This window comes from Lutra lutra, chromosome 3, assembly GCF_902655055.1.
Source record: "Lutra lutra chromosome 3, mLutLut1.2, whole genome shotgun sequence".
Lineage (NCBI taxonomy): Eukaryota > Metazoa > Chordata > Mammalia > Carnivora > Mustelidae > Lutra > Lutra lutra.
Window position 1 is genome coordinate 50,952,847 of NC_062280.1, and position 26,264 is coordinate 50,979,110.

Below are 26,264 nucleotides of genomic sequence, written 5' to 3' on the forward strand. Positions count from 1 at the left end.
TTTAGATCTTTCAGCCATGCCAGTGCCCGGATAATACCACACACTGGTCCGCACACTGAAATTAAAAAAAAACAACAAAACAAAACAAAACAAAACAAAACAAAAAACTGCTGTTGCTTTAAGCTGCTAAATTTGGGGAAGTTTTGTTAGAAGGCAATTTCTACCCATTAAACACAGAGTTTAATGTTAGAGCGGAACCTCATGCCTAAAATATAAAGCTGGTTCTCCATCCATCCGTTCCTTCGTTCATTCAAATAAATATTTATTGAACACCTACTACGCTAAATGCTGAGGATACAAAGGAGACCAAATGCAGACCTGGCCCTGCTTATTATCTGAATGAGGGGACAGACTTTAACAGAAATCTAATTATTGAGAACTGGCAAAATGCATTCTGGAATGAGGTAGGTGGTTAAGGAACTGGCATAATCAGACAGATGAGAAAAATAAGTGAAGACTAGGGGTGTCTGGCAGGCTCAGTTGGTGGAGCATGCAACTCTTGATCTCAGGGTTCTGAGTTCGAGCCCAACCTTGAGGGTAGAGATTACTTAAAAATAAAAAATCTTTAAAAAGAAAAAAAAAAAGGAAGTAAAGACAAAACTTAGGTTTCAAGGAAGATTACAAGTTAAGTAGGCAGACGAGAGAACAAGAGCCTTCCACACAGAAGGTTCAGCATGTACAAAGAGCCTATGGCAGAAGGAAAGATGGTGTGTTCAAGATCTACGTCCAAAGCTAAAAGATCATGGTTCAATATGAGGCTGGAAACTAGGAGGGGCCAGGCCTTGTAAGACTTGCAGTCCTCATAAGGGCAGCCTTAACAAGGAAAGATCAACAAACCAATCATATTTTGATCACTTTGAAAAATGGGAGTAAACTGGAGGACTCCGTCACACAAACTCTATGTACAATGACACCCAGAGTACTTCAATATGCAGCGCACACACCCTCATTCCTTGCTACATTATGTGTACACATCTATGTCTCTATAAGTAGATTACAAAATCCTTTGGGTCTCGGGGCTCTGTCTCATTGATCTTTTCATTCCTCTTTCATAGTATCTAGCACAGTGCTGGACACATAGAAATTGTTTAATAAATGTTTCCTAAAACTTTAAAACATAAATAAATAGGGGTCCCGGGGTGGTTCAGTCGTTTAAGCATCTGCTTTCCTGCTCAGGTCAGGATGCCAGGGTCCTCTGGGATCGAGCCCCAAATCCAGCTCTTTGCTCAGCAGGGGCGTCTGCTTCTCCCTCTGCCCTCCGCTTGTGTGCATGCTCGCTCTCTCACTTGCTCGCTCACTCTCTCTCTCAATAAAATATTTAAAAATAAATAAATAAATCGGGGCGCCTGGGTGGCTCAGTTGGTTAAGCAACTGCCTTTGGCTCAGGTCATCATCTCAGGGTCCTGGGATCGAGCCCTGCATTGGGCTCTCTGCTCAGCAGGGAGCCTGCTTTCTCCTCTGTCTCTCTGCCTGCCTCTCTGCCCACTTGTGATCTCTGTCTGTCAAATAAATAAATAAAATCTTAATAAATAAATAAATCAGATAAATAATAAATAAATAAATAAATAAATAAATAAAGCATGACTAAATAGTCCACTCACAAATAGTCTGTCAGAAGTGATCTCCTAGGAGAAAATTCTACAGACTCATTTGGAAAGCCATTCCAATGATAGCAACCTTCTTAATTAAGAAAGCCTTGCTGTAAAACATTGTTCCTTTCCTGACTGTAGCAGTTCTTGAGTTTCATCCTCAGTGGAGACGGAGAACCGTCCATCACATTTCCAAAGAATGCCTTTGGTGTACACTTTGAAGATCATTACTGGGTCACCCAGCTCTCTATTCTTTCAGTGGCAAAAGACTTCATCTTCTCACCTTTCCTCAAAGAAGCCATGTAGTTGTTCCCTGGACTCATTCCAAAATCTCCATCCCTCCTTGATTGTGGAGGCCAGCAATCTAGGAGCCCACGAAACAAGGTCAAAGACGCCTAAAGGGCTCTGTGAGCAGTAGTCCACAGAGGACAGTAGGCTCATTTTCTCAGGTTGCTTGTCTTCAGGCAAACTCACATGTGCACACACACAAACACAAAAACTTTTCACCAGTTTAAAGAAAAAACAGTTTGCTAGGTGAATTTGCCAACTGTCCGCTGTTCTTCACCACCAGCCCCATCTTAGCCATCTGATTTGACATATTTTTTTTGTGAGGGGAACACTTTCCCTAATTTTACAAATAATGTGACACCAGAAATGAGCAGCACTATTTTGCTGGCATTCCCACTATCTTCTTCATGTGAGAAGGCACCACACCGACTAAAATATCACCAAGAAATTCCATCACTCCAGTGTATCAAGAATTCAAAAACAGTAAGTCACTGGTCATTCTACAAATAATGAGGCTCTAATAACATAAACAGCTACTGTGCTTTTTTTTAAAGATTTTTTATTTATATATTTGACAGACAGAGATCACAAGTAAGAAGAGAGGCAGGCAGAGAGATAGAGGGAAGCAGGCTCCCCACGGAGCAGAGAGCCCGATGCAGGGCTCAATCCCCGGACCCTGGGATTATGACTTGAGCCGAAGGCAGAGGCTTTAACCCACTGAGCCACCCAGGCACCCCGCTGTTGTGCTTTTTAAAAAAATGTTTTTTTGGCACTCAGGTGAAAACTCTTCAATTTTACTTCAAAAAATACTGTTAAATTCTAATATTGCAATAACTTTTCATCTCTTGTCAAAGAAACAAAAATCCCAGTTATTGTAGCCACTATAGAAGTCTACATTATGCCATTTAAACAAGATCATGTGTAAGATACTTACTGAACTGTAAGTGCTCACAAAAATGATGCATTATTTTTACATAGAAAAAAATAGGAAGGTTGTGTATATAATGCAAATACAGATAACTCCTGAATTTAAATTAGACCATTTTATTAAATCAACAAATCCCACTTTCAGAAAAACTAATGAAATATATTTATTCTAAAAATGTGCACTGTTTGGGGTGTCTGGGTGGCTCAGTAGGTTAAGCCAATTGAGTGTCTGCCTTTGGATCAAGTCATGATCCCAGGGTCCTAGGATCAAGCCCCACATCCGGCTCCCTGATCAGTGGGGAGCCTGCATCTCTCTCTGCCTATAGCTCCCCCTGCTTGTGCTCTCTATCAAATAAATAAATAAAATCTTTAAAAATAAAAATAAAAAATAAAAATCTACATTGTTTAAATAACTCCCAAAATTATTAGCATGCAATATTTTACATTTTTAAGACAATACATAACAACACTCTTAACAAGAACTTATACATGCATTAATCTCAATCATTTATCGGAGTAAATTGAGGAAAGAATAGGAATATTAAAAAAATATAGATTGTTTTGTTTGTGGTTAGAAGAGTAAAGCATTAGTGAAGTGATAGTGTAGATGAACTCAAAAGTTTTAGTCAGTTCAGGGACTACACTGCTGTATAATAAGTATTTCTAAGAATTCACAACAAAAAGTCACTACCAAAAATAGGCACCTACAAAATAAACATCAACAAGATCTCAGTCACATAAGTCAAAAATGTTTTAAAGATGAGGAATGTCTTGCTTATCAAATACACAAATGACCTAAGCAAGCATTGCAAAGGGGATAGAATGCACTTTTAGGATGAATTCAGGATCCAAAATATATTTATTTTAATAATGCAAATGCTTGGTGTTCACTGAATTAAATAGTAGTAATAATTTGTTTACAGAAAATTAGTATCTGCATAATAAATATTATCTAAATAGGTTTTAGGAACTCTTTAGGAGAAGTCTGAGTCCAATTTTGAATCTAAAACCCATTTGTCATGTATAATCTGTTTAAATTGATGATATTCACTAAGGAAACACACCACTGCTGCCGTCATTGGTTAAGAACACATTACACAATGCTCTGAGTGACCTAGAGGGAAAAGAACTTCCCAAGGTCACTCCAGCAGCCCACAACACAGCCCGGGATAAAGGCGTCTTGGGGCGACGACCAAAGGTTTCCTAAAGCACACACCTCCACAGTTTCTGTTCCAAAGAAAGATCAAGGTGATTCACTTTTTTCGTGATCTCGCTAGCACCCAGCAGCTGTGGAGAGATGCTTTCATTTGCGGCACATGGGCAGTACAAAAACTAAGGACCCATCTCCCGTGTCAAGGTGAAAGAGATCTAAGCATTCCGTGTAAGCGGCGACCGTCAGCACACACAACACTCACCAGAAGCACGCGGAAGGAAACCATCACTAAGAAAACAAACACGAAGTGTAGTACCACCCAGACCCCGGGACTGAGTGCCTGCCTTGGCTTATTCCGACTTAACCAGATCTGGGCAGTCCTTGCCTCGTTAACCGAAGCAAAGAATAGGTCCCAAGTGACACCAAACTTTGTGCTCAAAGTATCTTTCATTTGACCAGAGCTCGCGGGACTCTCTCAAGACCTAGACAGAGAAGTGTTCGAAATAGGGCAGAAATCGCAGAGACCACGGACTGTCCGCCAAGTCAACCATGTGGTTACTGGTTACTCAAACTCAAGCATACGACTTGAAGACGTGTCTCCACACACAGAAAGTGCAACTAGAAACACTTTTCAGTCAAATTCAGTATCGCTGCCCTAAGCCAGGTCTCCAGCAACTCGCGTCCGCACGCACGAACTTGCAGAGCGGCGCGGAGCCTCCCGGCCGCGAAGACTGGGGGCGCGGGGGGCTGCGGGAGAAGGACGCAGCGGCAGCGCGCCGCCCCGGCCGGAGAGATGCCCGCAGGGACGCGACTCGCCGCTCCGGCTCGTGGGGGCAGCGCTCGGCTCGCGGACCCCAGCGCGGCGCACCGGGCCTTCTCCCCAGCCTGCCCACACCCCCCGCCGCCGCCCCGAGTCCGCCTCCTACCTGTCTGAGGATGAAGCTTGTCGAAGTGGTGCTGCCATCGGATCTTTTCAACCTGCTCCTCCGGGTCGTGGTGCCTCGGGCCACCTGGACTCGACACACGGAGCCAGAGAGAAGCCGGTGAGGACGGAAACGTGGAGCCGGGCGACCACCCCGGGCTAGAGTCCGCCAGCGGACCAGCTCGCCGGGGTCTCCCAGAGCCCGCACCCCGGTCTCCTCCGTGGTCCCCACATACAGCCCCCACCCCCACCCACCCAGCACAAGCCTCGACGGCTGAAAAGATGCCCGGGAAGAGCAGCCCGCGAGCACCCACCACATCCATTAACAAAGACTCTTGGGGTGCGGGGTCCGAGTCCCCGGCATCGGCTGGGGAAGGCTGCGGGCTCCAGAGAGGGAGGGCTGAGACCGACGAGGTGAGGAGGTGGAGGAGGAGGAGGAGGAAGGGGAGGAGAACACAGAGGAGGAGCTGGAGGAGAGAGGGACGCGGAGGAGGGGTGGCAGCGCGGGGCGACAGACTCCCAGGACTGGGGGCCCCGCGCGGCCAGCTGGAAGGCGGGGCGCTCTCGGGCCGCCGGGGCGGGGGAAGGAGGGTGGGGGGAGGAGGGGGCGGTACCTGAGAGGTTGGGGAGTGCGGCGCGTCCGCCGGCCCGTTCTTGGCGTAGGAGGAGGACATGGTTCAGGGCCGCATGGCGGGTCGGTGCACGGCGCGCGGTGCGCGGTGGGCGGTGCGCGGGGGGCGGTGGGCGGTGCGCGGCGGGCGGGCAGGCCCGGGAGGCTCGCGAGCCGGCGGAGAGGAGGGCGGCAGGACTTCGCGGGGCTGCGGGACCCGCACCGGCTCAGGGCTCCCTGCCCGCACTTCGGAGAGCGCGGCACCTTAAAGGGACCTAGGCGCTTCCGCAGCGGGGTCCCGAGCAGCGGCCCCCGCAGACGGAGGTCCTGCGGAGGGGGCTTCTGGGGATCTCGCCTACCCGCGCTGATCGGAGAAGCGCTCCCCCCCCAGCGAGCGCCTTACATCAGAGCTTTCTAGAGGATGAAGGGAGGGGGAAAATCTGGGATGGGGGTGGGAGGATTAAAATAGTCTGCACAGTTTCAAATGAGACAAAGGTGGCACGGTTCATGAATCAGGACTTGGGGAGGGATGCTGCTGCAGTGTGGCAGGGAGTGAGAAGAGCGGACCGGCGTGTGTGTGTCTGTGTGTGTGAGCGCGTGTGTGTTTGGTGCACTGGAATTTTAAAAGGGCAAGAGCAGAACCTTCCTTCCGCAACTTCACTCATCAGCCCACTGTGGTAAGGCATGTGGGTTTGTAGTTTGTTTTCTGTGCGTGTTTTTGTATTGTTTTGTCAACTATAGCTTCACAACCCCCGAGCCGTACACATCCAGGCGGCCGCGGGAGACCCTGCCAGCCTGAGTCTGACGGGAGATGCAGCCCCGCAGGAGATTAGGGTGTCCTAGGGAGTTTTGAAGGTCATGTTCGACCTGCTAAAAAGCAAGAGTTGGCCACGTGCCTCCCATTTCTACGCGGATAGCTGTTTTCAAGGGAGGAAACTCATCCTTAAAACCGTACACAACCCGTGGCATTGTTGCAACGCTTGGTTTCCTCCCGCACATACAAGGGATTAATTTGAAGTCAAATTAAATGCAAACTGTGGAGAAGAGGAATTTGAAGTACTAAGAGGGAAGAAAAATATATGAGAATTCAAAACTAAGGAGACCCGTTTATAGTTTATATATAGCTTATATATAAACTATAGTCTATAGTTTATAGAGACCCGTCAAAAAAATGTACATAGTATCTCAAACTGCTAAATCAGCCCATGTCACCTCACATTCTAGTATTATTATTATTATTTTTAAGATTCCATTTATTTATTTGACAGAGAGAGATCACAAGTAGACAGAGAGGCAGGCAGAGAGAGAGAGAGAGGGAAGCAGGCTCCCTGCTGAGCAGAGAGCCCGACGCGGGACTCGATCCCAGGACCCTGAGATCATGACTCGAGCTGAAGGCAGCGGCTTAACCCACTGAGCCACCCAGGCGCCCATCTAGTATTATTTTTGATGGAAACTGCCATGTTTGTCTTAACAATTGGCTGCTTATCGAGGTCCTGATTTATATTTTATCACCCACCAAACACTTCCTTTCCATTCCTGCCTTCTTCACTTAATCCACACCTTCATTTCTTTGTAACAGTCTAATAGTCTTTTTGCCTCAGGGCTCTCTGCCTGTGCGAGCTTGTGCACACACACACACGCACACACACACACTTCATTCCAACTACACACACCAGGCAAAGTCATTTTCCTAAAATCTCTTGGGCAAAGTCATTTTTCTCTAAAAAGCACTCCTTGCTCTCAGCAGCCGGCAAGACAGGGTCCAACAACCAAGCCTCTCCTCTCCCCGCTGCTTTTCTGGTCACCACTCCATTTCTCACTTAAATCTTTGTACAAACCTTCCAGCAAGCAGGCAGGTCTATTCATTATTGCTCAAACAGACCAAATTCAATCCCACTTCAGCGACCAAATGCAATCCCACTTCAGCGCTTCTGCCTTGGAATGTGTCCTCCCTCCAGACCACCCACCCAGTGGAATCCTACCTTTTCTCCCAAACTTACTCCTGCCGATGCTTCCTACACACAAACCCACCCTGATCACTCCAGTCCTGGAGAGTTTCCATGCCTATGAAAAACTGGAGTACTTATTCCCTGGACATTTAGTATAGACTGCCTTGGTTTATTCTCTTTTTATGAAAATTGCCTAATTTCCAAAATGGATGTTTAGCTTTTTATCTTGTGTTTTTTTTTTTTTAAAGATTTTATTTATTTATTTGACAGAGAGAAATCACAAGTTAGCAGAGAAGCAGGCAGAGAGAGAGGAGGAAGCAGGCGCCTAGCTGAGCAGAGAGCCCGACGTGGGGCTCAAACCCAGGACCTGGGATCATGACCTGAGCCGAAGGCAGCGGCCCAATCCACTGAGCCACCCAGGTGCCCCTTATCTTGTGTTTTTATACCTTACATATAGTAGATATTTTCTAAAGTTTATGAGTAGTGGTATGTCTGCCAATGCAGAACTCCTTGCTTTAGTTGCCATCGACTCAGTCCATTTTTAGCTCCGAGCCATTTTAATAGCTGATATTTCATCAATATATAGAGAGAATGAGTTATTATGTGGGCACCAAAATTTGTGATTTCTTGTTTTCCACTGCCCACAGTCACTGACTTTGAGTTACGAAAAAAGAACCTATAGCAGCTTGACAGTGAGGAGCTCTCTGCATCTACCCTCCAGCAACACTGGTGAAGATGGCTATTTTTCTTTAATTTAAATCTCTGGAATGCTCCTAAGGGTACACAACAAATAAAGAAACATTTATTCAAGAAAATTCACTAAAACTCAGACAGAAAAGTGAAAGTCTGTGGTATTTGACCAGGATCCACTCCCTCCTCCCCTGCTTCCATCCCGCTCAGCGACAGAGAAACTCCATTCCACACTGGTGCACCCTGGAACACAGCCTTTCCTCTCCCATCAGCTCCAGTGGGAGGGTTCTCTTCCTTGGAGGGACAGAACATCAGCATTTATCATCCTACCCCACATCCTTGTTGCTGAGGTTAAATTCCCATCAAATACAGCGGAGAGGAATGGGCTCCCTGCTTTGGCCCAGACCCCCCACTCGTGGGATGGAGACTCTACCTTTGGCATGGTGCCACTGAGAATACTGGGACCCTGACTGCTCACATAGAGGCAAGCCTGGAGATCGGGAATGCTTGCCTCTCCCTACCAAGTGCTCAGCTCCTAAAGTGGGGGTGTCACTCAAAGAGAGGTACACCATTGTCCCTGCCCCCAGCACCAGACCTGAAAGAATGATGTTGGACCCTTACTTCATATACATACAAGAATTAACTCAAAATGGACCAAGGATGGATATGAAAGAGGTAAAAATGTAAAACTATTGGAAGGAAATGTAAGGGTAAGTCTTCATGACTCAGATTTGGCAGTGGATTCTTAGATATGACACCAAAAGTATAAATAAATAGATAGATAGGTAGATAGGACTTCATCAGAATTAAAAACACTATCAAGAAAGTGAAGGCAGGGACGCCTGGGTGGCTCAGTTGGTTGGGCAGCTGCCTTCGGCTCAGGTCATGATCCCAGCGTCCTGGGATCGAGTCCCGCATTGGGCTCCTTGCTTGGCAGGGAGCCTGCTTCTCCCTCTGCCTCTGCCTGCCACTCTGTCTGCCTGTGCTCACTCTCGCTTCTCTCTCTATGACAAATAAATAAATAAAATCTTTAAAAAAAAAAAAAAAAAAAAAAAAAAGAAAGTGAAGGCAGGGGTGCTTGGGTGGCTCAGTGGGTTAAGCCTCTGCCTTTGACTCAGGTCATGATCTCAGAGTCCTGGGATTGAGCCCTGCATCGAGCTCTCTGCTCAGTAGGGAGCCTGCTTCCCCTTCTCTCTCTGCCTGCCTCTCTGCCTACTTGTGATCTCTCTCTCTGTCAAATAAATAAATAAAATCTTTGGGGGGAAAAAAAAAAAAGAAAGAAAGTGAAGGCAACCCACAGAATGGGAGAAAATATTTGCAAAGTGTATAACAGATGAGGGACTCCTATCTATAATATTATGTAAGGAAATCTTACAACTCAGTAATAAAAAAAATCCAATTTTAAAAATGGGCAAAGAAGGGTGCCTGCTGGGTGGCTTAGTCATTTAAGCATCTGAGTCTTGGTTTTGGCTCAGGTCTTGATATTGGGGTAGTGGGATTAAGCCAAGCATGGACCTCTACACTCAGCTAATCATCTGCTGGAGATTCTCTCTCTCCCTCCCCCCTGCCCCTACCCCACCCCATCCCATCCATACCCTTGAGCACTCTAATTAATTAAGTAATAAAGAATGGGCAGGGGCTGGGGCGCCTGGGTGGCTCAGTGGGTTAAGCCGCTGCCTTCGGCTCAGGTCATGATCCCAGGTCCTGGGTTCGAGCCCCGCATCGGGCTTTCTGCTCAGCTGGGAGCCTGCTTCCTCCTCTCTCTCTGCCTGCCTCTCTGCTTACTTGTGATTTCTCTCTGTCAAATAAATAAATAAAATCTTAAAAAAAAAAAAAAAAGAATGGGCAGGGGCAACATGGGGGGTTGAGGGGGTAGGAGAAGAATAAATGAAACAAGATGGGATTGGGAGGGAGAGAAACCATAAGTGACTCTTAATCTCACAAAACAAACTGAGGGTTGATGGGGGGAGGGGGATTGGGAGAGGGGGGGTGGGGTTATGGATATTGGGGAGGGTATGTGCTATGGTGAGTGCTGTGAAGTGTGTAAACCTGGCGATTCACAGACCTGTACCCCTGGGGATAAAAATATATGTTTATAAAATTTAAAAAAAATAAAAATAAAAATAAAAAGAATGGGCAGGGGCACCTGGGTGGCTCAGTGGGTTAAGCCTCTGCCTTCAGCTCGGGTCATGATCCCGGGGTCCTTGGGATGGAGCCCCACATTGGCTCTCCGCTCAGCAGGGAGCCTGCTTCCCCCCTCACTCTGCCTGCCTCTCTGCCTACTTGTGATCCCTCCCTCTGTCAAATAAATAAAATCTTTTTTTTAAATGGGCAAAAATCCGAATTAACATTTCTCCAAAAAAGATATCCAAATGACTGATAAGCTCATGAAACAATGCTTGACATCATTAGTCATCAGGGGAATGAAAATCAAAATCACGAGATACCACTTTACATCCACTAGGATAGCTATAATCAAAACAAGTGTTGGCAAAGACACAAAGAAATTGGAACTATATTACACTGCTTATGGGATTATGAAACAGTACAGCCACCGTGGAAAACACTTTTGACAGTTCTTCAAAAAGTAAAACACTGAGTTACCATATGATGCAGCAAGCTACTCGCAGGTGTGTAGCTAAGACAAATCAATGAGTATGTCCATGGAAAAACTTGCACAAGAATGTTCAGCATTATTCATAATTGCCCAACCATAAGCAACCCAAATGTGTACCAGCTGATGAATGGTTTTTAAAAAGTGTGGTATAGGGGCGCCTGGGTAGCTCAGTGGGTTAAAGCCTCTGCCTTCGGCTCAGGTCATCATCCCAGGGTCCTGGGATCAAGCCGCATTGGGCTCTCTGCTCAGTGGGGAGCCTGCTTCCTCCTCTCTCTCTGCCTGCATCTCTGCCTAGTTGTGATCTCTGTCTGTCAAATAAATAAAATCTTAAAAAAAAAAAAGTGTGGCATATCTATCAATGGAATATTGTTCTGCAATAAAAAGGAATGAAGCACCGGTACATGCTACAACATGGGTGAGCCTTGAAAATATTATGCTAAGTGAAAGAAAGCAGTCACAAAAGGTTATATATTGTATGATTCCACTTATATCCAATGTCCAGAATGGGGATATTTTTAGAGACTAAAAGTAGATTAGTATGGGGCGCCTGGGTGGCTCAGTGGGTTAAGCCACTGCCTTCGGCTCAGGTCATGATCCCAGGTCCTGGGTTCAAGCCCCACATCGGGCTTTCTGCTCAGCGGGGAGCCTGCTTCCTCCTCTCTCTCTGCCTGCCTCTCTGCCTACTTGTGATTTCTCTCTGTCAAATAAATAAATAAAATCTTAAAAAAAAAATAAAATAAAATTGGGCGCCTGGGTGGCTCAGTGGGTTAAGCCGCTGCCTTCGGCTCAGGTCATGATCTCGGGGTCCTGGGATCGAGTCCCGCATCGGGCTCTCTGCTCAGCGGGGAGCCTGCTTCCCTCTCTCTCTCTCTGCCTGCCTCTCCGTCTACTTGTGATCTCTCTCTGTCAAATAAATAAATAAATAAAATCTTTAAAAAAAAAATAAAATAAAATAAAATAAAAGTAGATTAGTAGCTTCTTAGGGCTAGGAAGGCTGGGAATTATTGAGGTGATAGCTAAGTGTACAGGGCTCCTTCAGACTGAGGGTTTGTGGAGGGAGGTGGGTGGGGGATGGGCTAGATGGGGGATGGGTGTTAAGGAGGGCTCTTATGATGAGCACTGGGGGTTGTATGGAAGTGAGGAATCACTAAATTTCACTCCTGAAGTCAATATTATACCATACATTAACTAACTAGAATTGAAATAGAAAGTTGGGGGGGAAAAGAAAGAAAAAATTTTTAAGTTAAAAAAAAGGAAAAAAATACAAGGCTTCTTTTTGAGGTGAAGAAAATGTTCTAAAATTGATTATAGTAATGGTTGCACATATTGTGAATATGCTAAAAACCACTGAAGAGTATACTTTAACTGTATGGTATTTGGAGTCTCTCAATAAAGCTGTTATTTTTATACGAACCTAAATGGGAGAACTAAAACCATAAAAATCCTAGAATAGAGCGCAGACAGTAATTTCTCTTACATTGGATGCAACAACATTTTTCTAGATATGTCTCCTGAGGCAAGGGAAAGAAAAGCAAAGATAAACTATTGTGATTACATCAAAATAAAAAGCTCTGCACAGCAAAGGAAACAATCAACAAAACTGAAAGATAATCTACTGAATAGGAGAAAATATTTACGAATGCTATATCCAATAAAGGGTTAGTATCCAAAATATATAAAGAACTTTTACAACTCAACACCAAATAATGATAATAATAATCAGATTTTAAAATGGGCAGAAAACATGAATGGACATTTCTCCAAAGAAGACATACAGATGATCAACAGACAGATGAAAAGATGCTCAACATCATTCATCATCAGGGAATTGCAAATGAAAACCACAATGAGATATAGTCTCACACCTGCCAGAATGGCTAAAATTAAAAACGCAAGAAACAACAGGTGTTGTCAAGCATGTGGAGAAAAGTCTTTAAATAAATAAATAAAAATAGATGAGTGGATAAAGACGATGTGGTATATATGCAATGGGATATTATTCAGACATTAAAAAAAAAAAGAATGAAATCGCTATTTGCAACAACATAGATCTAGAGTATAATGTTCAGCAAAATAAACCAGTCAGAGAAAGACAAATACCGTATGATTTCACCCATGTGCGGAAGAATCAAAACAAAAGAACAAAGGAGAAAAGAGAACAAACAGATGGTTACTAGAGGGGAGGTGGGTGCAGGGAATGGGTTAACTAAGAGATGAAGATTAAGAGTACACTTACCATGATGAGCATCAAGTAGCCTATACAACTGTTCAATCACTATATTGTACACCTGAAACTAATTTAATACTGTATGTTAATTCTATTGGAATTTTTAAAAATTACAAAATTACAAAATAAAGTGAATGGAGTTGATTTCCCAGGTCTACCACTTATTTTTAAAAATAACTAACTAAATAAATAAAACCATGGCTATTAAAGAGAGGTGCGAGTATAGGCACAGATTTAGACATCTAAAGTATATTAAGTGAAAAAAATAGTTTTAGAACCAATGATCACATTTGTGTAAAATAATGTGTATGTGTATACACATACACTCTCTATATATGTAGGGAGAGGGCACATTTTAATTGATATACTTTCATATAGTACAAATATTTCTTTTTTTTTAATATTTTATGTATTTGACACAGAGAGAGAGCTCACACGTAGGCAGAGAAGCAGACAGAGAGAGGGAGGGAAGCAGGCTCCCTGCTGAGCAGAGGGCCCAATGCAGGGCTCCATCCCAGGATCCTGACATCATGACCTGAGCCGAAGGCAGAGGCTTAACCCACTGAGCCACCTAGGTGCCTATAAATGTTTTTCTTTTCTTTTATTTTTTTAAAAGATTTTTATTTATTTATTGGACAGAGAGAGAGATTGCAAGTAGGCAGAGAGGCAGGCAGAGAGTGAGAGAAGGGGAAGCAAGCTCCCTGCTGAACAGAGAGTGAGATGCAGGGTTCAATCCCAGAACCCTGAGATCATGACCTGAACGAAAGGCAGAGGCTTAACCCACTGAGCCACCCAGGCGCCCATATAGTACAAATATTTCACCAAGAAAAACACTTAATTAGAAGCATTTTTATCCTATGTATTTTAAATGTTTGGATATTGTTTAAAATTACAAAGGATGTTTGAGGTTTTTCAGAAAATTTAAATTATACTTGAGGGGGAAAAAGTTATTTTAAAAAATCTTCAGACCTTATAAAAAAGTAATTCAAAATGGATCATAAATCTATGTGTGAAATGCAAAACTATAAAAACTTCTCAGAGAAAACCTACAGGACTTTGGATTTGGAGATGAGGTTTTATTTTTTTTTTATTTTTTTTTTTTTTAAAGATTTTATTTTTATTTATTTGACAGAGAGATCACAAGCAGGCAGAGAGGCAGGCAGAGAGAGAGGAGGAAGCAGGCTCCCCGCTGAGCAGAGAGCCCGATGCGGGGCTCGATCCCAGGACTCTGAGATCATGACCTGAGCCGAAGGCAGCGGCTTAACCCACTGAGCCACCCAGGCGCCCCTGGAGATGAGGTTTTAGATGCAAGCATGATCCAAGAAAGTAAAACTGGTATGTTGGGCTTTATTAAAATTAAAATTTTTGCTCTGTGAAAGACTTTGTGAAGATAATGAAAGACAAGTCATAGACTGGAAGAAAAATATTTGTAAGACACAAATCTGATAAGGAACTTATAAACAGAGGAGATTATGCTGAGTGAAATAAGTCAAGCAGAGAAAGTCAATTATCATATAGTTTCACTTACTTGTGGAACATAAGGAATAACATAGAGGACATTAGGAGAAGGAAAGGAAAAGTGAAGTGGGGAGAAATCGGAGAGGGAGAGGAGCCATGAGAAACTGTGGACTCCAAGAAACAAACTGAGGGTTTTGGAGGGGAGAGGGAGGGGAGAATAATGAGTTGGCCCAGGGATGGGTATTAAGGAGGGCATGTATTGCCTGGAACACTGGGTGTTATATGTAAACAATGAATCTTGGAATACTACATTAAAAACTAATGATGTATGGTGACTAACGTAATACAATAAAAATAAATAAATACATAAATAAATAACTTGTAAACAAAGGGGCACCTGGCTGGCTCCAGTCAGTGGCGCGTGTAGTACCTGATCTTGGGATCCTGAGTTCAAGCCCCACATTAGATACAGTGATTACTTAAAAAAAAAAAAAAAAAAAAAAAAAAACTTAAAAAAAAAAAGAACTTGTGAACAAAATATAAAAATAACTCAAAACTCAGCAATAAGAAAACAAACAACCCAGTTAAAAATTGAGAAAATGTTTGAACAGACACCTTACCAAAAAAGATACATAGATAGCAAATAAACATGTGAAAAGATGCTTAACATCATTTATCATCAAGGGAACACAAATAAAACAATACGATACTGTTACACTCCTATCAGAATGGCAAAAGTTTTTCTTTTAAGCTGATAATACCAGTTGTTAGTATTAGAAGCAACAGAAATTCATATTCATTAGTGATGGGAATTCTAAATGGTACAGCCACTTTGGAAGACAGTTGGTCAGTTTCTTTTTTTTTTTTTTTATAAAGAGGACCAGATTTTTGGGACACCTGGGTGGCTCAGTTGGTTAAGCGGCTGCCTTCGGCTCAGGTCATGATCCCAGCGTCCTGGGATCGAGTCCCGCATCGGGCTCCTTGCTTGGCGGGGAGCCTGCTTCTCCCTCTGCCTCTGCCTGCCATTCTGTCTGCCTGTGCTCGCTCGCTCTCCTCTCTCTCTGACAAATAAATAAAATCTTTAAAAAAAAAAAAAAAGGATCAGATTTTTGAAATTTTACTTTTTATTATTATTATTATTTAAGATTTTATTTATTTATTTGGCAGACAGAGATCACAACTAGGCAGAGAGAGAGGCAGAAGCAGGCTCCCCACTGAGCAGAGAGCCCAATATGGGACTCGATCCCAGAACCCTGGCATCATAACCCAAGCCGAAGGCAGAGGCTTTAACCCACTGAGCCACCCAGGCGCCCCTGGTCAGTTTCTTAATAAACAACATAGTCTTTCCATACAAGTCAGCAATCATTGTCCTAGGTATTTACATGATGGATGTGAAAACTTACACCACCCAAAAACCATCTCACAAAATGTGTATACATTTATATTTTTATATATTTTTATGCATTATATAAATGTATATGTGTATACATTTATATTAGTTTTATTCATAATTGCCCAAAACTGTAAGTAACCAAGATGTCCTTCAATAGGTGAATGGATACAGTGTGGTATAATTGTACAATGGAATGCTACTCAGTGACAAAAAGAATGAGTTAGCAAGCCATAAAAAGATACGGATACACCGGTGCCTGGGGTGGTTCAGTGGGTTAAGCCTCTGCCTTCGGCTCAGGTTGTGATCTCAGAATTCTGGGATAGAGTCTCGTATCAGGCTTTCTGCTCGGCAGGGAGCCTGCTTCCTCCTCTCTCTACTCTCTCTCTCTCTCTGTGCCTACTTGTGATCTCTCTCTGTCAAATAAATAAAATCTTTAAAAAGAAAAAAAAAGATACGGATACACCTTAAATGCATATTGCTAAGTGAAGGAAGCCAGTCAGTCTGAAGCTATACTTTAAGATTTTTTAATCTTTTTGTGAGATTTAATCATTTTTGTGAGATTCTAGAAGAGTCAAAGCTGTAAAAACAGTAAAAGGTCAGAGGCTCAGGAGGGGGAGTGTTGATTATGAGAAGCATAGCAGGGTTTTTTTTTTTAGGGTGGTGAAATTATTCTGCATGATACTCTAACGGTGGATATATGACGCTATGCATCTGCTAAAACCTGTAGAACTTTCCAGCACAAACTTAAGCCTTAATGTGTGCAAATCTTTAAAAAGTCATATAGGAAGTTGGGAGGTTCCAGGATGGAATGCAGAATGTAACAAAAGCATTTAACTCTATTACAGATATAGGAAACAATCTCCTTGAAGGAGATTGGGCGGGGGAGGATGGTGGCTTAAGTATTTTTATTTTTTTTTAATTTTTAAAAAAGATTTTATTTATTTATTTGACAGAGAGAGAGAGAGAGATCACAAGTTGGCAGAGACACAGGCAGAGAGAGAGAGAGAAGCAGGCTCCCCAACAAGCAAAAAGCCCGATGTGGGGCTCTATCCCAGGCCCCTGAGATCATGACCCATGCCAAAGGCAGAGGCTTAACCCACTGAGCCACCCAGGAGCCCCCTAAGTATCTTTAGAAATGAGTGGGGTCTGTGACTAAAGACAAAAGGAACTGTACATGAGTACTCTATGGCCTCTGATAAAGTTGCTGCCTGAGGTATGGATTAACAATTCTGTTTTTTGTTTTTTTTAATATTATTTATTTATTTATTTGACAGAGAGAGAGATCACAAGTAGACAGAGAGGCAGGCAGAGAGAGAGAGAGGGAAGCAGGCTCCCTGCTGAGCAGAGAGCCCGACACGGGACTCGATCCCAGACCCTGAGATCATGACCCGAGCCGAAGGCAGCGGCCCAAACCACTGAGCCACCCAGGTGCCCCTGGATTAACAATTCTGAAGTCAAGATACATGTATCCTGGAATTGAACAATTAAGTAAATCAATGGCAGATGGTGGGAGCCAGGTTTTCTACTGTTGGAGAGGACAGTTACAGGTGAGTAAGGCAAGAAGGCTAGGATGATCCATGTGGTAATGGATTCGAGTTAGAAACATCAGTGTGTGAGGGTTGCTGGAGGGGAGTGGAGAGCTGGGTGCTGGACATTAAGGAGGGCATGTGATGTAATGAGCACTGGGTGTTATAAAAGACAGTTGAATTACTGACCTCTACCTCTGAAACCAGTAATACATTCTATGCTAATTACTTACATTTAAATTTAAAATTACTTAATTAAAAAAGAAACAGCAGCATAAATTCAGATGTAGCTTAATATAGATATAGATAGCTACACAGAGAAATATTTATAAATTTGTGTGTATATGTGCAGGTTAGTCTACAGACATATTTTCTTGCTCTCAGCTAGGACCTAGAAATTACAACATGTCAGTAACAACAAATACATCTAATACTCAGGTCTTGGTCTCTAATACCATCCTCTAATAAAAGCAACCAGTGGCTGATTCTAAGTCTGGACAGGAAATACACAAGATGAGCCCAGAGTATCTTACACTGCCAGAGTGTAAAGAATGTTTCAAAACAAAACAAAAAGCGCAATGACTGAGGGATGTCAAGGGGACACAGGAACAAACTGAAAGGGCCCCCCAGGCCCAAAGTTGGAACAATTTGAGCAATAGAATGAAGTAGTACTGGAATACATCCCAGTGTAAAATAAGTTTCCATGAGCTCTTAGTGACAAAAGTAAATGACTGAATAAATAAATAAATGAAAGAGAAGAGACAAGATTCTCATGTGGATGAATTGTACATAATTTATGTGGTTATTCCACACTTAAGGAAGGAAAGCATAATTCCCCCTTCTTAAGTGTAGGCTGCACATTAGGGACTTCTTCCAAAGAGTACAGCATGGAATGGAGGAATTGGAGAAACTTAATAAACACTACCTTAGTCACGTGATAAAGATGAACATCAACAGTGATGTCAGGTTGATAATACATACCCTTGATACCACGTGAGAAGGGTGCTTTACCTTTGTGACCTTCCTCCCCCAAACCTCTAACTAATCATGAGAAGACACCATACAAATCCTAATAGAGGGACAGTCTACAAAATATATGAATGGTACTCCTCAAAACTGTCAAAGTCATCAAAAACAAGGAAAGTCTAGAAGTTGGCAGAGCCAAAAGAACTCTAAATCAAAGACCAAGGGTGCCCGGGTGTCTCAGTCAGTTAAGCATCTGCCTCCGGCTCAGGTCCTGATCCCAGGGTCCTGGGATTGAGCCCCACATCGGTCTCCCTGCTCAGTGGGGAGTCTGCTTCTTCCTCTCCCTCTGCCTGCTGTTCCCCCTGCTTGTGCTCTTTCTCTGTCAAATAAATAAATAAAATCTTTAAAAAATAAAAAAAAAATCAATTAATCATTCAAAGACCAAATCAATATGAAAATCACCAAGTGGGAACAGAACACTCTAAAGAGAGTCAAGGGCATGGACAGATAGATAGTTACAATTCTCTTATAGGAAAGGAGGGTAAGTAAAACCCAACAAACAGGAGTGCTTGGGTGGTTCAGTTGGTGACATGTCTGACTCTTGATTTCGGCTAAGCTTATGATCTCAGGGTCCTGAGATTGAGCCACGCCTCAGGCTCTGCCCTGGACATGGAGCCCGCTTGAGATTCTCTCTCTCCCTCTGCCCTTCGCCCCCCAAACCAAAAAACAAATAAAAAAAAAAAGACAAATAACAATATAGCCCATTGCTTTGAAGGATACTTTACTTAACTAGACAGCTACAAAATCTGATCCCTGTCCTTCATTTTCATTCTGACAGTTTTTTTTTTAAGATTTTTTATTTATTTATTTAACAGAGATCACAAGCAGACAGAGAGGCAGGCAGAGAGAGAGGAGGAAGCAGGCTCCCCGCTGAGCAGAGCAGAGAGCCCGATGCAGGGCTCCATCCAGGACCCCGGGATCATGACCTGAGCCGAATGCAGAGGCTTTAACCCCCTGAACCACCCAGGCACCCCTTATTCTGACAGTTTTGATGGCTTGTAAATTAGGCTAATTCTTTCTATAATGTTTAAAGGAAGAATTCTTTTTAAAGTTCACAGAAAGGGATTGAACGATGTAAATCAGATTCCAAATAATATTCACATTCTGTCCCCAGTGAGGAACATAGGCTTACAGACACTTAAAGGTGGAAGAGACCTTGAATAAACCTACAGCGGCGGCTCACAACTGGTATAAATATGAAGTGTGGGACATGCAGATTGAGATATCCTGAAAAAGCAAATAGAATTTGCTTTTTCCTTCAGCTCCATATTGTCTTGCAGTGTCTCTTGCTGATGTCACCTGCCCCAGTGTCTGGCTGTCACCTTTCTTTCCCCTTTCTAGTTGACTCCCTTATTGAATACTTTTCACGACGATTTGGCCTTCCTCCAGACCATTGCAAGGGTCTGTGATGTACACTTTCCTGCCACAAGTCAGAAAGAAATGTTCACTGTGCTTCTGCCTCTGCTGCAACCCTTGGGCTAAGGCTGGAGAAATGAGCTTGCTGTTCTGGAAAGCATCTTGTTTACTGACTTCCATGTAGAGGAATATATGGTTTCCATATAGAGGAAGGTGGTTGGGAATGCATGTTGAATGAGCCAAATGACAGTATCTGACAGAGACAGATCAACATACACAGGGACAGATCATCCTGTGCAAGGTGGCAACCACTATGACATAGTTACAAGAGGCTACTGTAGGGCAGCATTGTCTGGGGGCTAGAATCAGTGCAACATGCAAAGGCTGACACTTGAAAAGACAATTTATCCAATGGACAAAAGAATTTCGGGGGCACCTGGGTGGCTCAGTTGGTTAAGCAACTGCCTTCAGCTCAGGTCATGATCCTGGAGTCCCGGGATCAAGTCCCACATCGGGCTCCTTGCTCGGCAGGGAGTCTGATTCTCCTGCTGACCTCTCTTTCTCTCAAATAAGTAAATAAAATCTTAAAAAAAAAAAAAAAAAAAGAATTTCGGGCAAAGAAACAGAGCCAAGCACAGGTATGAAAAAGCCAAATTGGCACCCAAATAACTTAGGGTTTGGGGGTTGGAATCCAGTGTGCATATAAGAAAGTGGAAGAGGTTAGAAGGGCTGACAAGGGTGAGACCGTGAAGGCCCTACCTAGTGATGTGATTCTGAAGAGTTTGGCCTTGGGGCGCCTGGGCATCTCTGTCAGTTAAGTGTCTGGCTCTTGGTTTTGGCTCAAGTCATGACCTCATGGGTCCTGGAATTGAGCCCTGCGTCAGGCTCCCTGCTCAGTGAGGAGGCTACTTGTCCCTTTCCCTCAGACCCTCCCCGGCTTGTGCTCTCTCTCTCTCTCTCTCTCAAATAAATAAATAAAATATTAAAAAAAAAAAAGTGTTTGGTCCCTATACAGAATGTAACTGAAACCCGAGCTCAGGCTGAAGCTTTCAGTAACTTTCGTTCTTGGAGAAATCAGTCTGTGTTTTTAGGGTTCTGACAGTTTTGTTTTTTTTTTTTTTTAAGATTTTATTTATTTATTTGACAGAGAGAGATCACAAGCAGGCAGAGAGGCAGGCAGAGAGAGAGGAGGAAGCAGACTCCCTGCTTCGAGCAGAGAGCCCGACGCGGGGCTCGATCCCAAGACCCTGAGATCATGACCTGAGCCGAAGGCAGCGGCTTAACCCACTGAGCCACCCAGGCGCCCCAGGGTTCTGACAGTTTTGATGGCTTTAGGCTTTCCGGGTTTATAGGCTTCAACTCAGAACCACTCTCATTCAAATCAGCTTCAACTAGTTGTCACCTGTTTTCCTTAGAAATCCCTTGAATTTTGCTCTTTTCTGGTCAGAAAACACAGAACTCAGGACGCCTGGGTGGCTCAGTCATTAATTACCTACTTTTGGCTCAGGTCATGATCCCAAGGTCCTGGGATCAAGCCCCCGCATCCGGCTCCCTGCTCAGCGGGAAGCCTGCTTCTCCCTCTCCCACTACCCCTGCTTGTGTTCTCTCTCTCGCTGTCTGTCAAATAAATAAAATCTTGAAAAAGAAAACACAGAACTCTGCACTTCCTTGCGCTCCCGTTTTCCCTCATGTTTGACCCCTCCTCCACACAGAGTCTCATAAAGAGCCAGTCTGTTTACAGCCGGCTGTGGTCTTATCAGCCACAGCCCCTCCCCTTACGACAGAACTAATTGTACTACAGTGCATACATTAGACAGATGCAGCCACTATCATGCTCTTTCTCACATGAGCATTCTCACATCTGAAGGCATTTTGTAACCATGTGAGCCCTTGGGACCCCATCTATCTCAGTAATGTGTGGGAAATGAAGTTGTTACAGTTGTTACCTGACAAACACAGCACACAAATTATTTCTAGGCGTGAGTCACACCCATGTAGTGGAGAAAAGCACATATTTGAGCATCAGATACAACCTGGTTTATAATCCCAGCTTGGCCACTACTAGCTGTGTGACCGTACCCTCTTCACTTACCGCTCTACCTAACGAGTGTTAGAATTCAGTGACCATGAATATGAAAATGGTTTTCAATCAAGTCAAAGTGCAATGTCTGACATTATACAATTAGTGCATGGCAAAGCCACAAATACAATTCAGGCTTGGAAATTCAAGTCCTAGCATCCCCACCATATAATAATTACATTATTGAATGCTAATACATCTTTAATTTTTTCATGTTTCTAAACAGAAGAGACAGGAGCAGTTGGAGCTTTTATCCCCATCCCCATTTCCAGAGTCTTTTTTTTAAAATTTCTGATGAGGTTAGAAAAAAAGTCCTAGTTTTAACCATTAGGACAGATGTAAATATATTAAATCTAGCCTTTATTGACTGAAACTATGGTATGCTTGTAAGGGCCTACTCAGAGTGGCCCCACCCCGGTTGAACTGCCATTTTGTTGTTTATGCAGTAAAACTTAAATTGACCCTGCCCGCCCCCTCAGGGGAACTTACTTAAAAGCAAGTCCGGGAAACCAGTCCCAGGTAACAAAGCCCAAATACAAGGGTGGGTCAGGTCAGGTGGAGACATTCAATCAGTGGGGGCCCATACTGTCTCCTAGCTACCAAGGAGTGTGGGCCCCGCCCTTGGTGTGCCTTTTGGGCATCCATTCTGACTAAGGTGATAGGCTAATTCAAATAGCTACTATGGGGTGAATTGTATTTCAATTGGCCACCCGTGTGTGACCTAGCATGACTGTGCAGCTTTCTCTGTGTATTGCAATCTCATTGGCTACCTGTGTGTGGCCAGGCTCAACTGCATGGCCTTTGCTCTATAAAAGTTAGTCTGTGAGGCAGGGAGGGGTCGAGTTCTCTGTAAGAGGCGTGGCCCCGGCCGGTTGTTTGATTCTCGATGCTTGGCGTGAAATAAAGCTTTGCTGACCTTCGCTTTGTATCAGTCTCGCTCCTTTAATCACGGACCCATTATTGGGGGACCCAACATTGGGGACCTAACATGCTCATATTAGAGAATCTTTATTTTGTTTAAAGACTACCCATTTATTAGAGAGAGTATAAGTGTTGGGGAGCAGCAGATGGAGAGAGGGAAGCATACTCTCTGCTAGAGGGGTGCTCAAAACCAGGACCCCAAGATCATGACCAGAGCCGAAGGCAGATGCTCAACCAACTAAGCCACCCAGGCGCCCCTCATATTAGTGAATCTTAACAAGAGCTTATTTGACCATGGAATAACAGACGAACTTAACTTTGAATTTATTTACTAGGCACAAAAATAATAACAGCAGGTTGTAAACACACTTGGACATGTCTGTCCCTGTGGCAGATTATAGTACAGCCCACTCTACACTCATTCCCAATCATCTTCTTCCCTATCTTCTCTAGAGGCTAGAAAGCAAAATACTCACTTTCCAGACTCACTTGCTGCTAATGGTAGCTTTTGGGGACATTTCTGACCAATAACATATGGGTGAAAATTGTGAGGGGAGAGTTTCCCAGAAAGGAAATATGATAAATATTATTTTTGGCTGGGGTTCTAAGTCTCATTTTGCTATCTGGACAATGCATTTTTCACATACTTGTCTGAAGTTACTTGGAGGGAGAAGAGACTCTGACCCCTAGAAACCATCACTACATTGACACCTACCCTATCTGCTCACCTTGGGGAGCTCTATCCTAACTAGATGGCATGGACTCCTCTTTAGGTATATGACAAGAGATGAGAACAAGGCTGTTACCTTTTAGACTGCAAACTCTCTAGCTGTGGAGCAGGTGCATTGCAGCTGTGGCTACTGACTACCGAAGGGTGGGTTGTAGTGGTGTCCAAAAGCAGCTGGTGAAAGCAGTCTCTCCAACAACTGGTGTTGGGACAACTGGATATCCATATGCAAAAAAATGAAGCTAGATTCCTACCTCATACCATGTACAAAAATGAACTAAAAAAATCAATCAACGACGGGGCGCCTGGGTGGCTCAGTGGGTTAAGCCACTGCCTTCGGCTCAGGTCATGATCTCGGGGTCCTGGGATCAAGTCCCGCATCGGGCTCTCTGCTTGACAGGGAGCCTGCTTCCCTCTCTCTCTCTGCCTGCCTCTCTGTCTACTTGTGATATCTCTCAAATAAATAATAAATAAAAAAAAATCTTAAAAAAAAATCAATCAACAACGTAATTGTAAGAGCTCAAACCATAGAACTCTTAGAACAGGAGAAAATCTTTATGTCTTGGATTTGCAACAGACTCTTAGATAGGATACCAAAAGCAGGAGCAACAAAGGAAAAAATAGGTAAACTGGATATCATCAAAGTTAAAAACTTTTGTTAATCAAAGAATATCAAGAAAGTGAAATGACAACCTACAGAATGGGAGAATATATTTGAAGTCATGCATCTTTTGAAGGTCTAGTATCCAGAACATAAAGAATTCTTACAGTGCAACAAAAGGCAACCCAGTTAAAAAACGAGCAAAGGATTTATGCAGATATTTCTCCAAAGAGATATACAGTGGCCAAAAGGCACATGAACGACACTCAATGTTATTTATCATTAGGGAAATGGAAATAAAAATCACAAGGTACTACTTCATATATACAAAGATGGCTAGAATTTCTTAAAATTAGAAATAAGTGCTGGTGAGGACATAAATTGGAATCTTTCTGCATTGTTGGCAGGAATATAAAAATTGCTCAGCTGCGGGATTTGGTAATTCCTCAAGAAATTAAACATATAATTGTCATTTGATCCACTAATTCCACCCTTATATATAGCCAAAGGAACTGAAAACTAGTACTCAAATACATATACACACCTTCTTAGCAGTACTATTCACATAACCAAAAGATGAAAACAACCCAAGTATCCAACATATGAATGGATAAACTGTGGTAATATGAAATACACACATATGCGAAGGCATACACACACACACTGTGGTATATGTGGAGTTAAAGCTCAAAAAATATATGGTAAGTAAGAGCAGACACAAAAGGTCAATTTTGGAACTAGAGGTAGTGGTTGTACATTGTAAATGTAATAAATGCTACTGAGTTGTTCACTTTAAAACAGCTAGTTTTATGTGAGTTCACTTCAGTATTTTAAAAAAGGTAGCCAGCTCCCTAGACCAACAGGCAATCAGCAGAGGTCAAAGACCTGCTGAATAGGTATTGGAAAGCCTTTATTTTCCTTCAGGACAGCAAATGGTGTAAAATAAGAAAAGCAAACTCCATTCTTCAGTAGCCTTTGTGGAAATACCCATCCACCAGTTTTGTTTCTTCTGTTTCTCTGCCTGCCTTTAAACATTTCTCCAGTCAATACCCACTACAGAAGAGTGGGTAGACAGAAGATAGAAGACTGGATAGAAAAGGCATAAATTCTTAAAAAAAAAAAAAAAAGAAAGAAAAAAAGAAAAAAAAAAAAAAGGGCGCCTGGGTGGCTCAGTGGGTTAGGCCGCTGCCTTCCGCTCGGGTCATGATCTCAGGGTCCTGGGATCGAGTCCCACATCGGGCTCTCTGCTCAGCAGGGAGCCTGCTTCCCTCTCTCTCTCTGCCTGCCTCTCTGTCTACTTGTGATCTCTGTCTGTCAAATAAATAAATAAAAAATCTTTAAAAAAAAAAAAGGCATAAATTGCCATCCTGTTAACTTCTCAGGCATAGGAAATTATTGAGATGTGATGTAAAAAAAAAAAAAAAAAAGTAAAAATGGGATGATGGAATCGACAGGGATCTTACTTCATTAATCCATGCAATTTCAGTAGAACTTAGAAAAGATAAGACTGCTACTTCTGGACTACAGACATTTGTCTCCGAATTCTCCTAACAAGTTAACCAATTTTATAAAAGTTTGAAATGGTTGGTACTCAGGAGTTTGCTGTACACTTTTATCCATGTTTATTCGTTTCCTAGGGTTGAAACAACATCAATGTCTTCTCTCTCAGGTTTAGAGGCCAGAAATCTGAAATCAAGGTATCAGCTGGGCTGTGATCTCTTTGATGGCTCTGGAGGAGAATCCTTCCATGCTTTTTCCAGCTTCTGGTGGCCCCCGGCCATTTCTGATTTGTGGCACCTTCACTCCAGGTTCTGTCTCTATCTTTACAGGCCCCGCTCTCTGTGTACCTGTGTGTATTCTTTTTTTTTTTTTTTTTTAAGATTTTATTTATTTATTTGTCAGAGAGAGAGAGAGAGAGAGCGCACAGGCAGACAGAGTGGCAGGCAGAGGCAGAGGGAGAAGCAGGCTCCCTACAGAACAAGGAGCCCGATGTGGGACTCGATCCCAGGACGCTGGGATCATGACCTGAGCCGAAGGCAGCGGCTTAACCCACTGAGCCACCCAGGCATCCCAGTGTGTGTATTCTCTTTTAAAAGGACACCTTAAATCTAGGATGATCTCACCTCAAGATCCTTAATTACATCTGCAAAGTCTTTTTCCAAATAAGGTCACATCCTGACAATCTAGGCAAACATGAATTTTTG

The 26,264-nt window shown here is 43.2% G+C and overlaps 1 protein-coding gene and 1 long non-coding RNA gene across 3 annotated transcripts in view; one reads left to right on the forward strand and one right to left on the reverse strand.

Moving 5' to 3' along the window:
• The window catches only part of CACNB4 (calcium voltage-gated channel auxiliary subunit beta 4), a 251,357-nt gene extending 245,764 nt beyond the window's left edge, over window positions 1-5,593 (reverse strand). Inside the window, exons 1-2 of one of the 2 annotated variants that reach the window (XM_047722363.1) lie at window positions 5,494-5,593; window positions 4,884-4,967 (exon numbers count right to left, since the gene is read on the reverse strand). In XM_047722363.1, coding sequence (XP_047578319.1) covers window positions 4,884-4,967; window positions 5,494-5,553 — 144 coding nt within the window. In that variant the 5' untranslated portion in view covers window positions 5,554-5,593. Of the gene's footprint in view, window positions 1-4,883; window positions 4,968-5,193; window positions 5,412-5,493 lie in introns of those variants that run through there. The other variant, XM_047722365.1, reaches the window with a different exon arrangement.
• Window positions 5,594-5,684: 91 nt separating this feature from the next.
• On the forward strand, window positions 5,685-20,134 carry LOC125095829 (uncharacterized). The gene is made up of 3 exons (XR_007125960.1): window positions 5,685-5,813; window positions 8,086-8,167; window positions 19,717-20,134. It is a non-coding gene; the product is annotated as an uncharacterized LOC125095829 (long non-coding RNA).
• Window positions 20,135-26,264: the final 6,130 nt, after the last annotated feature.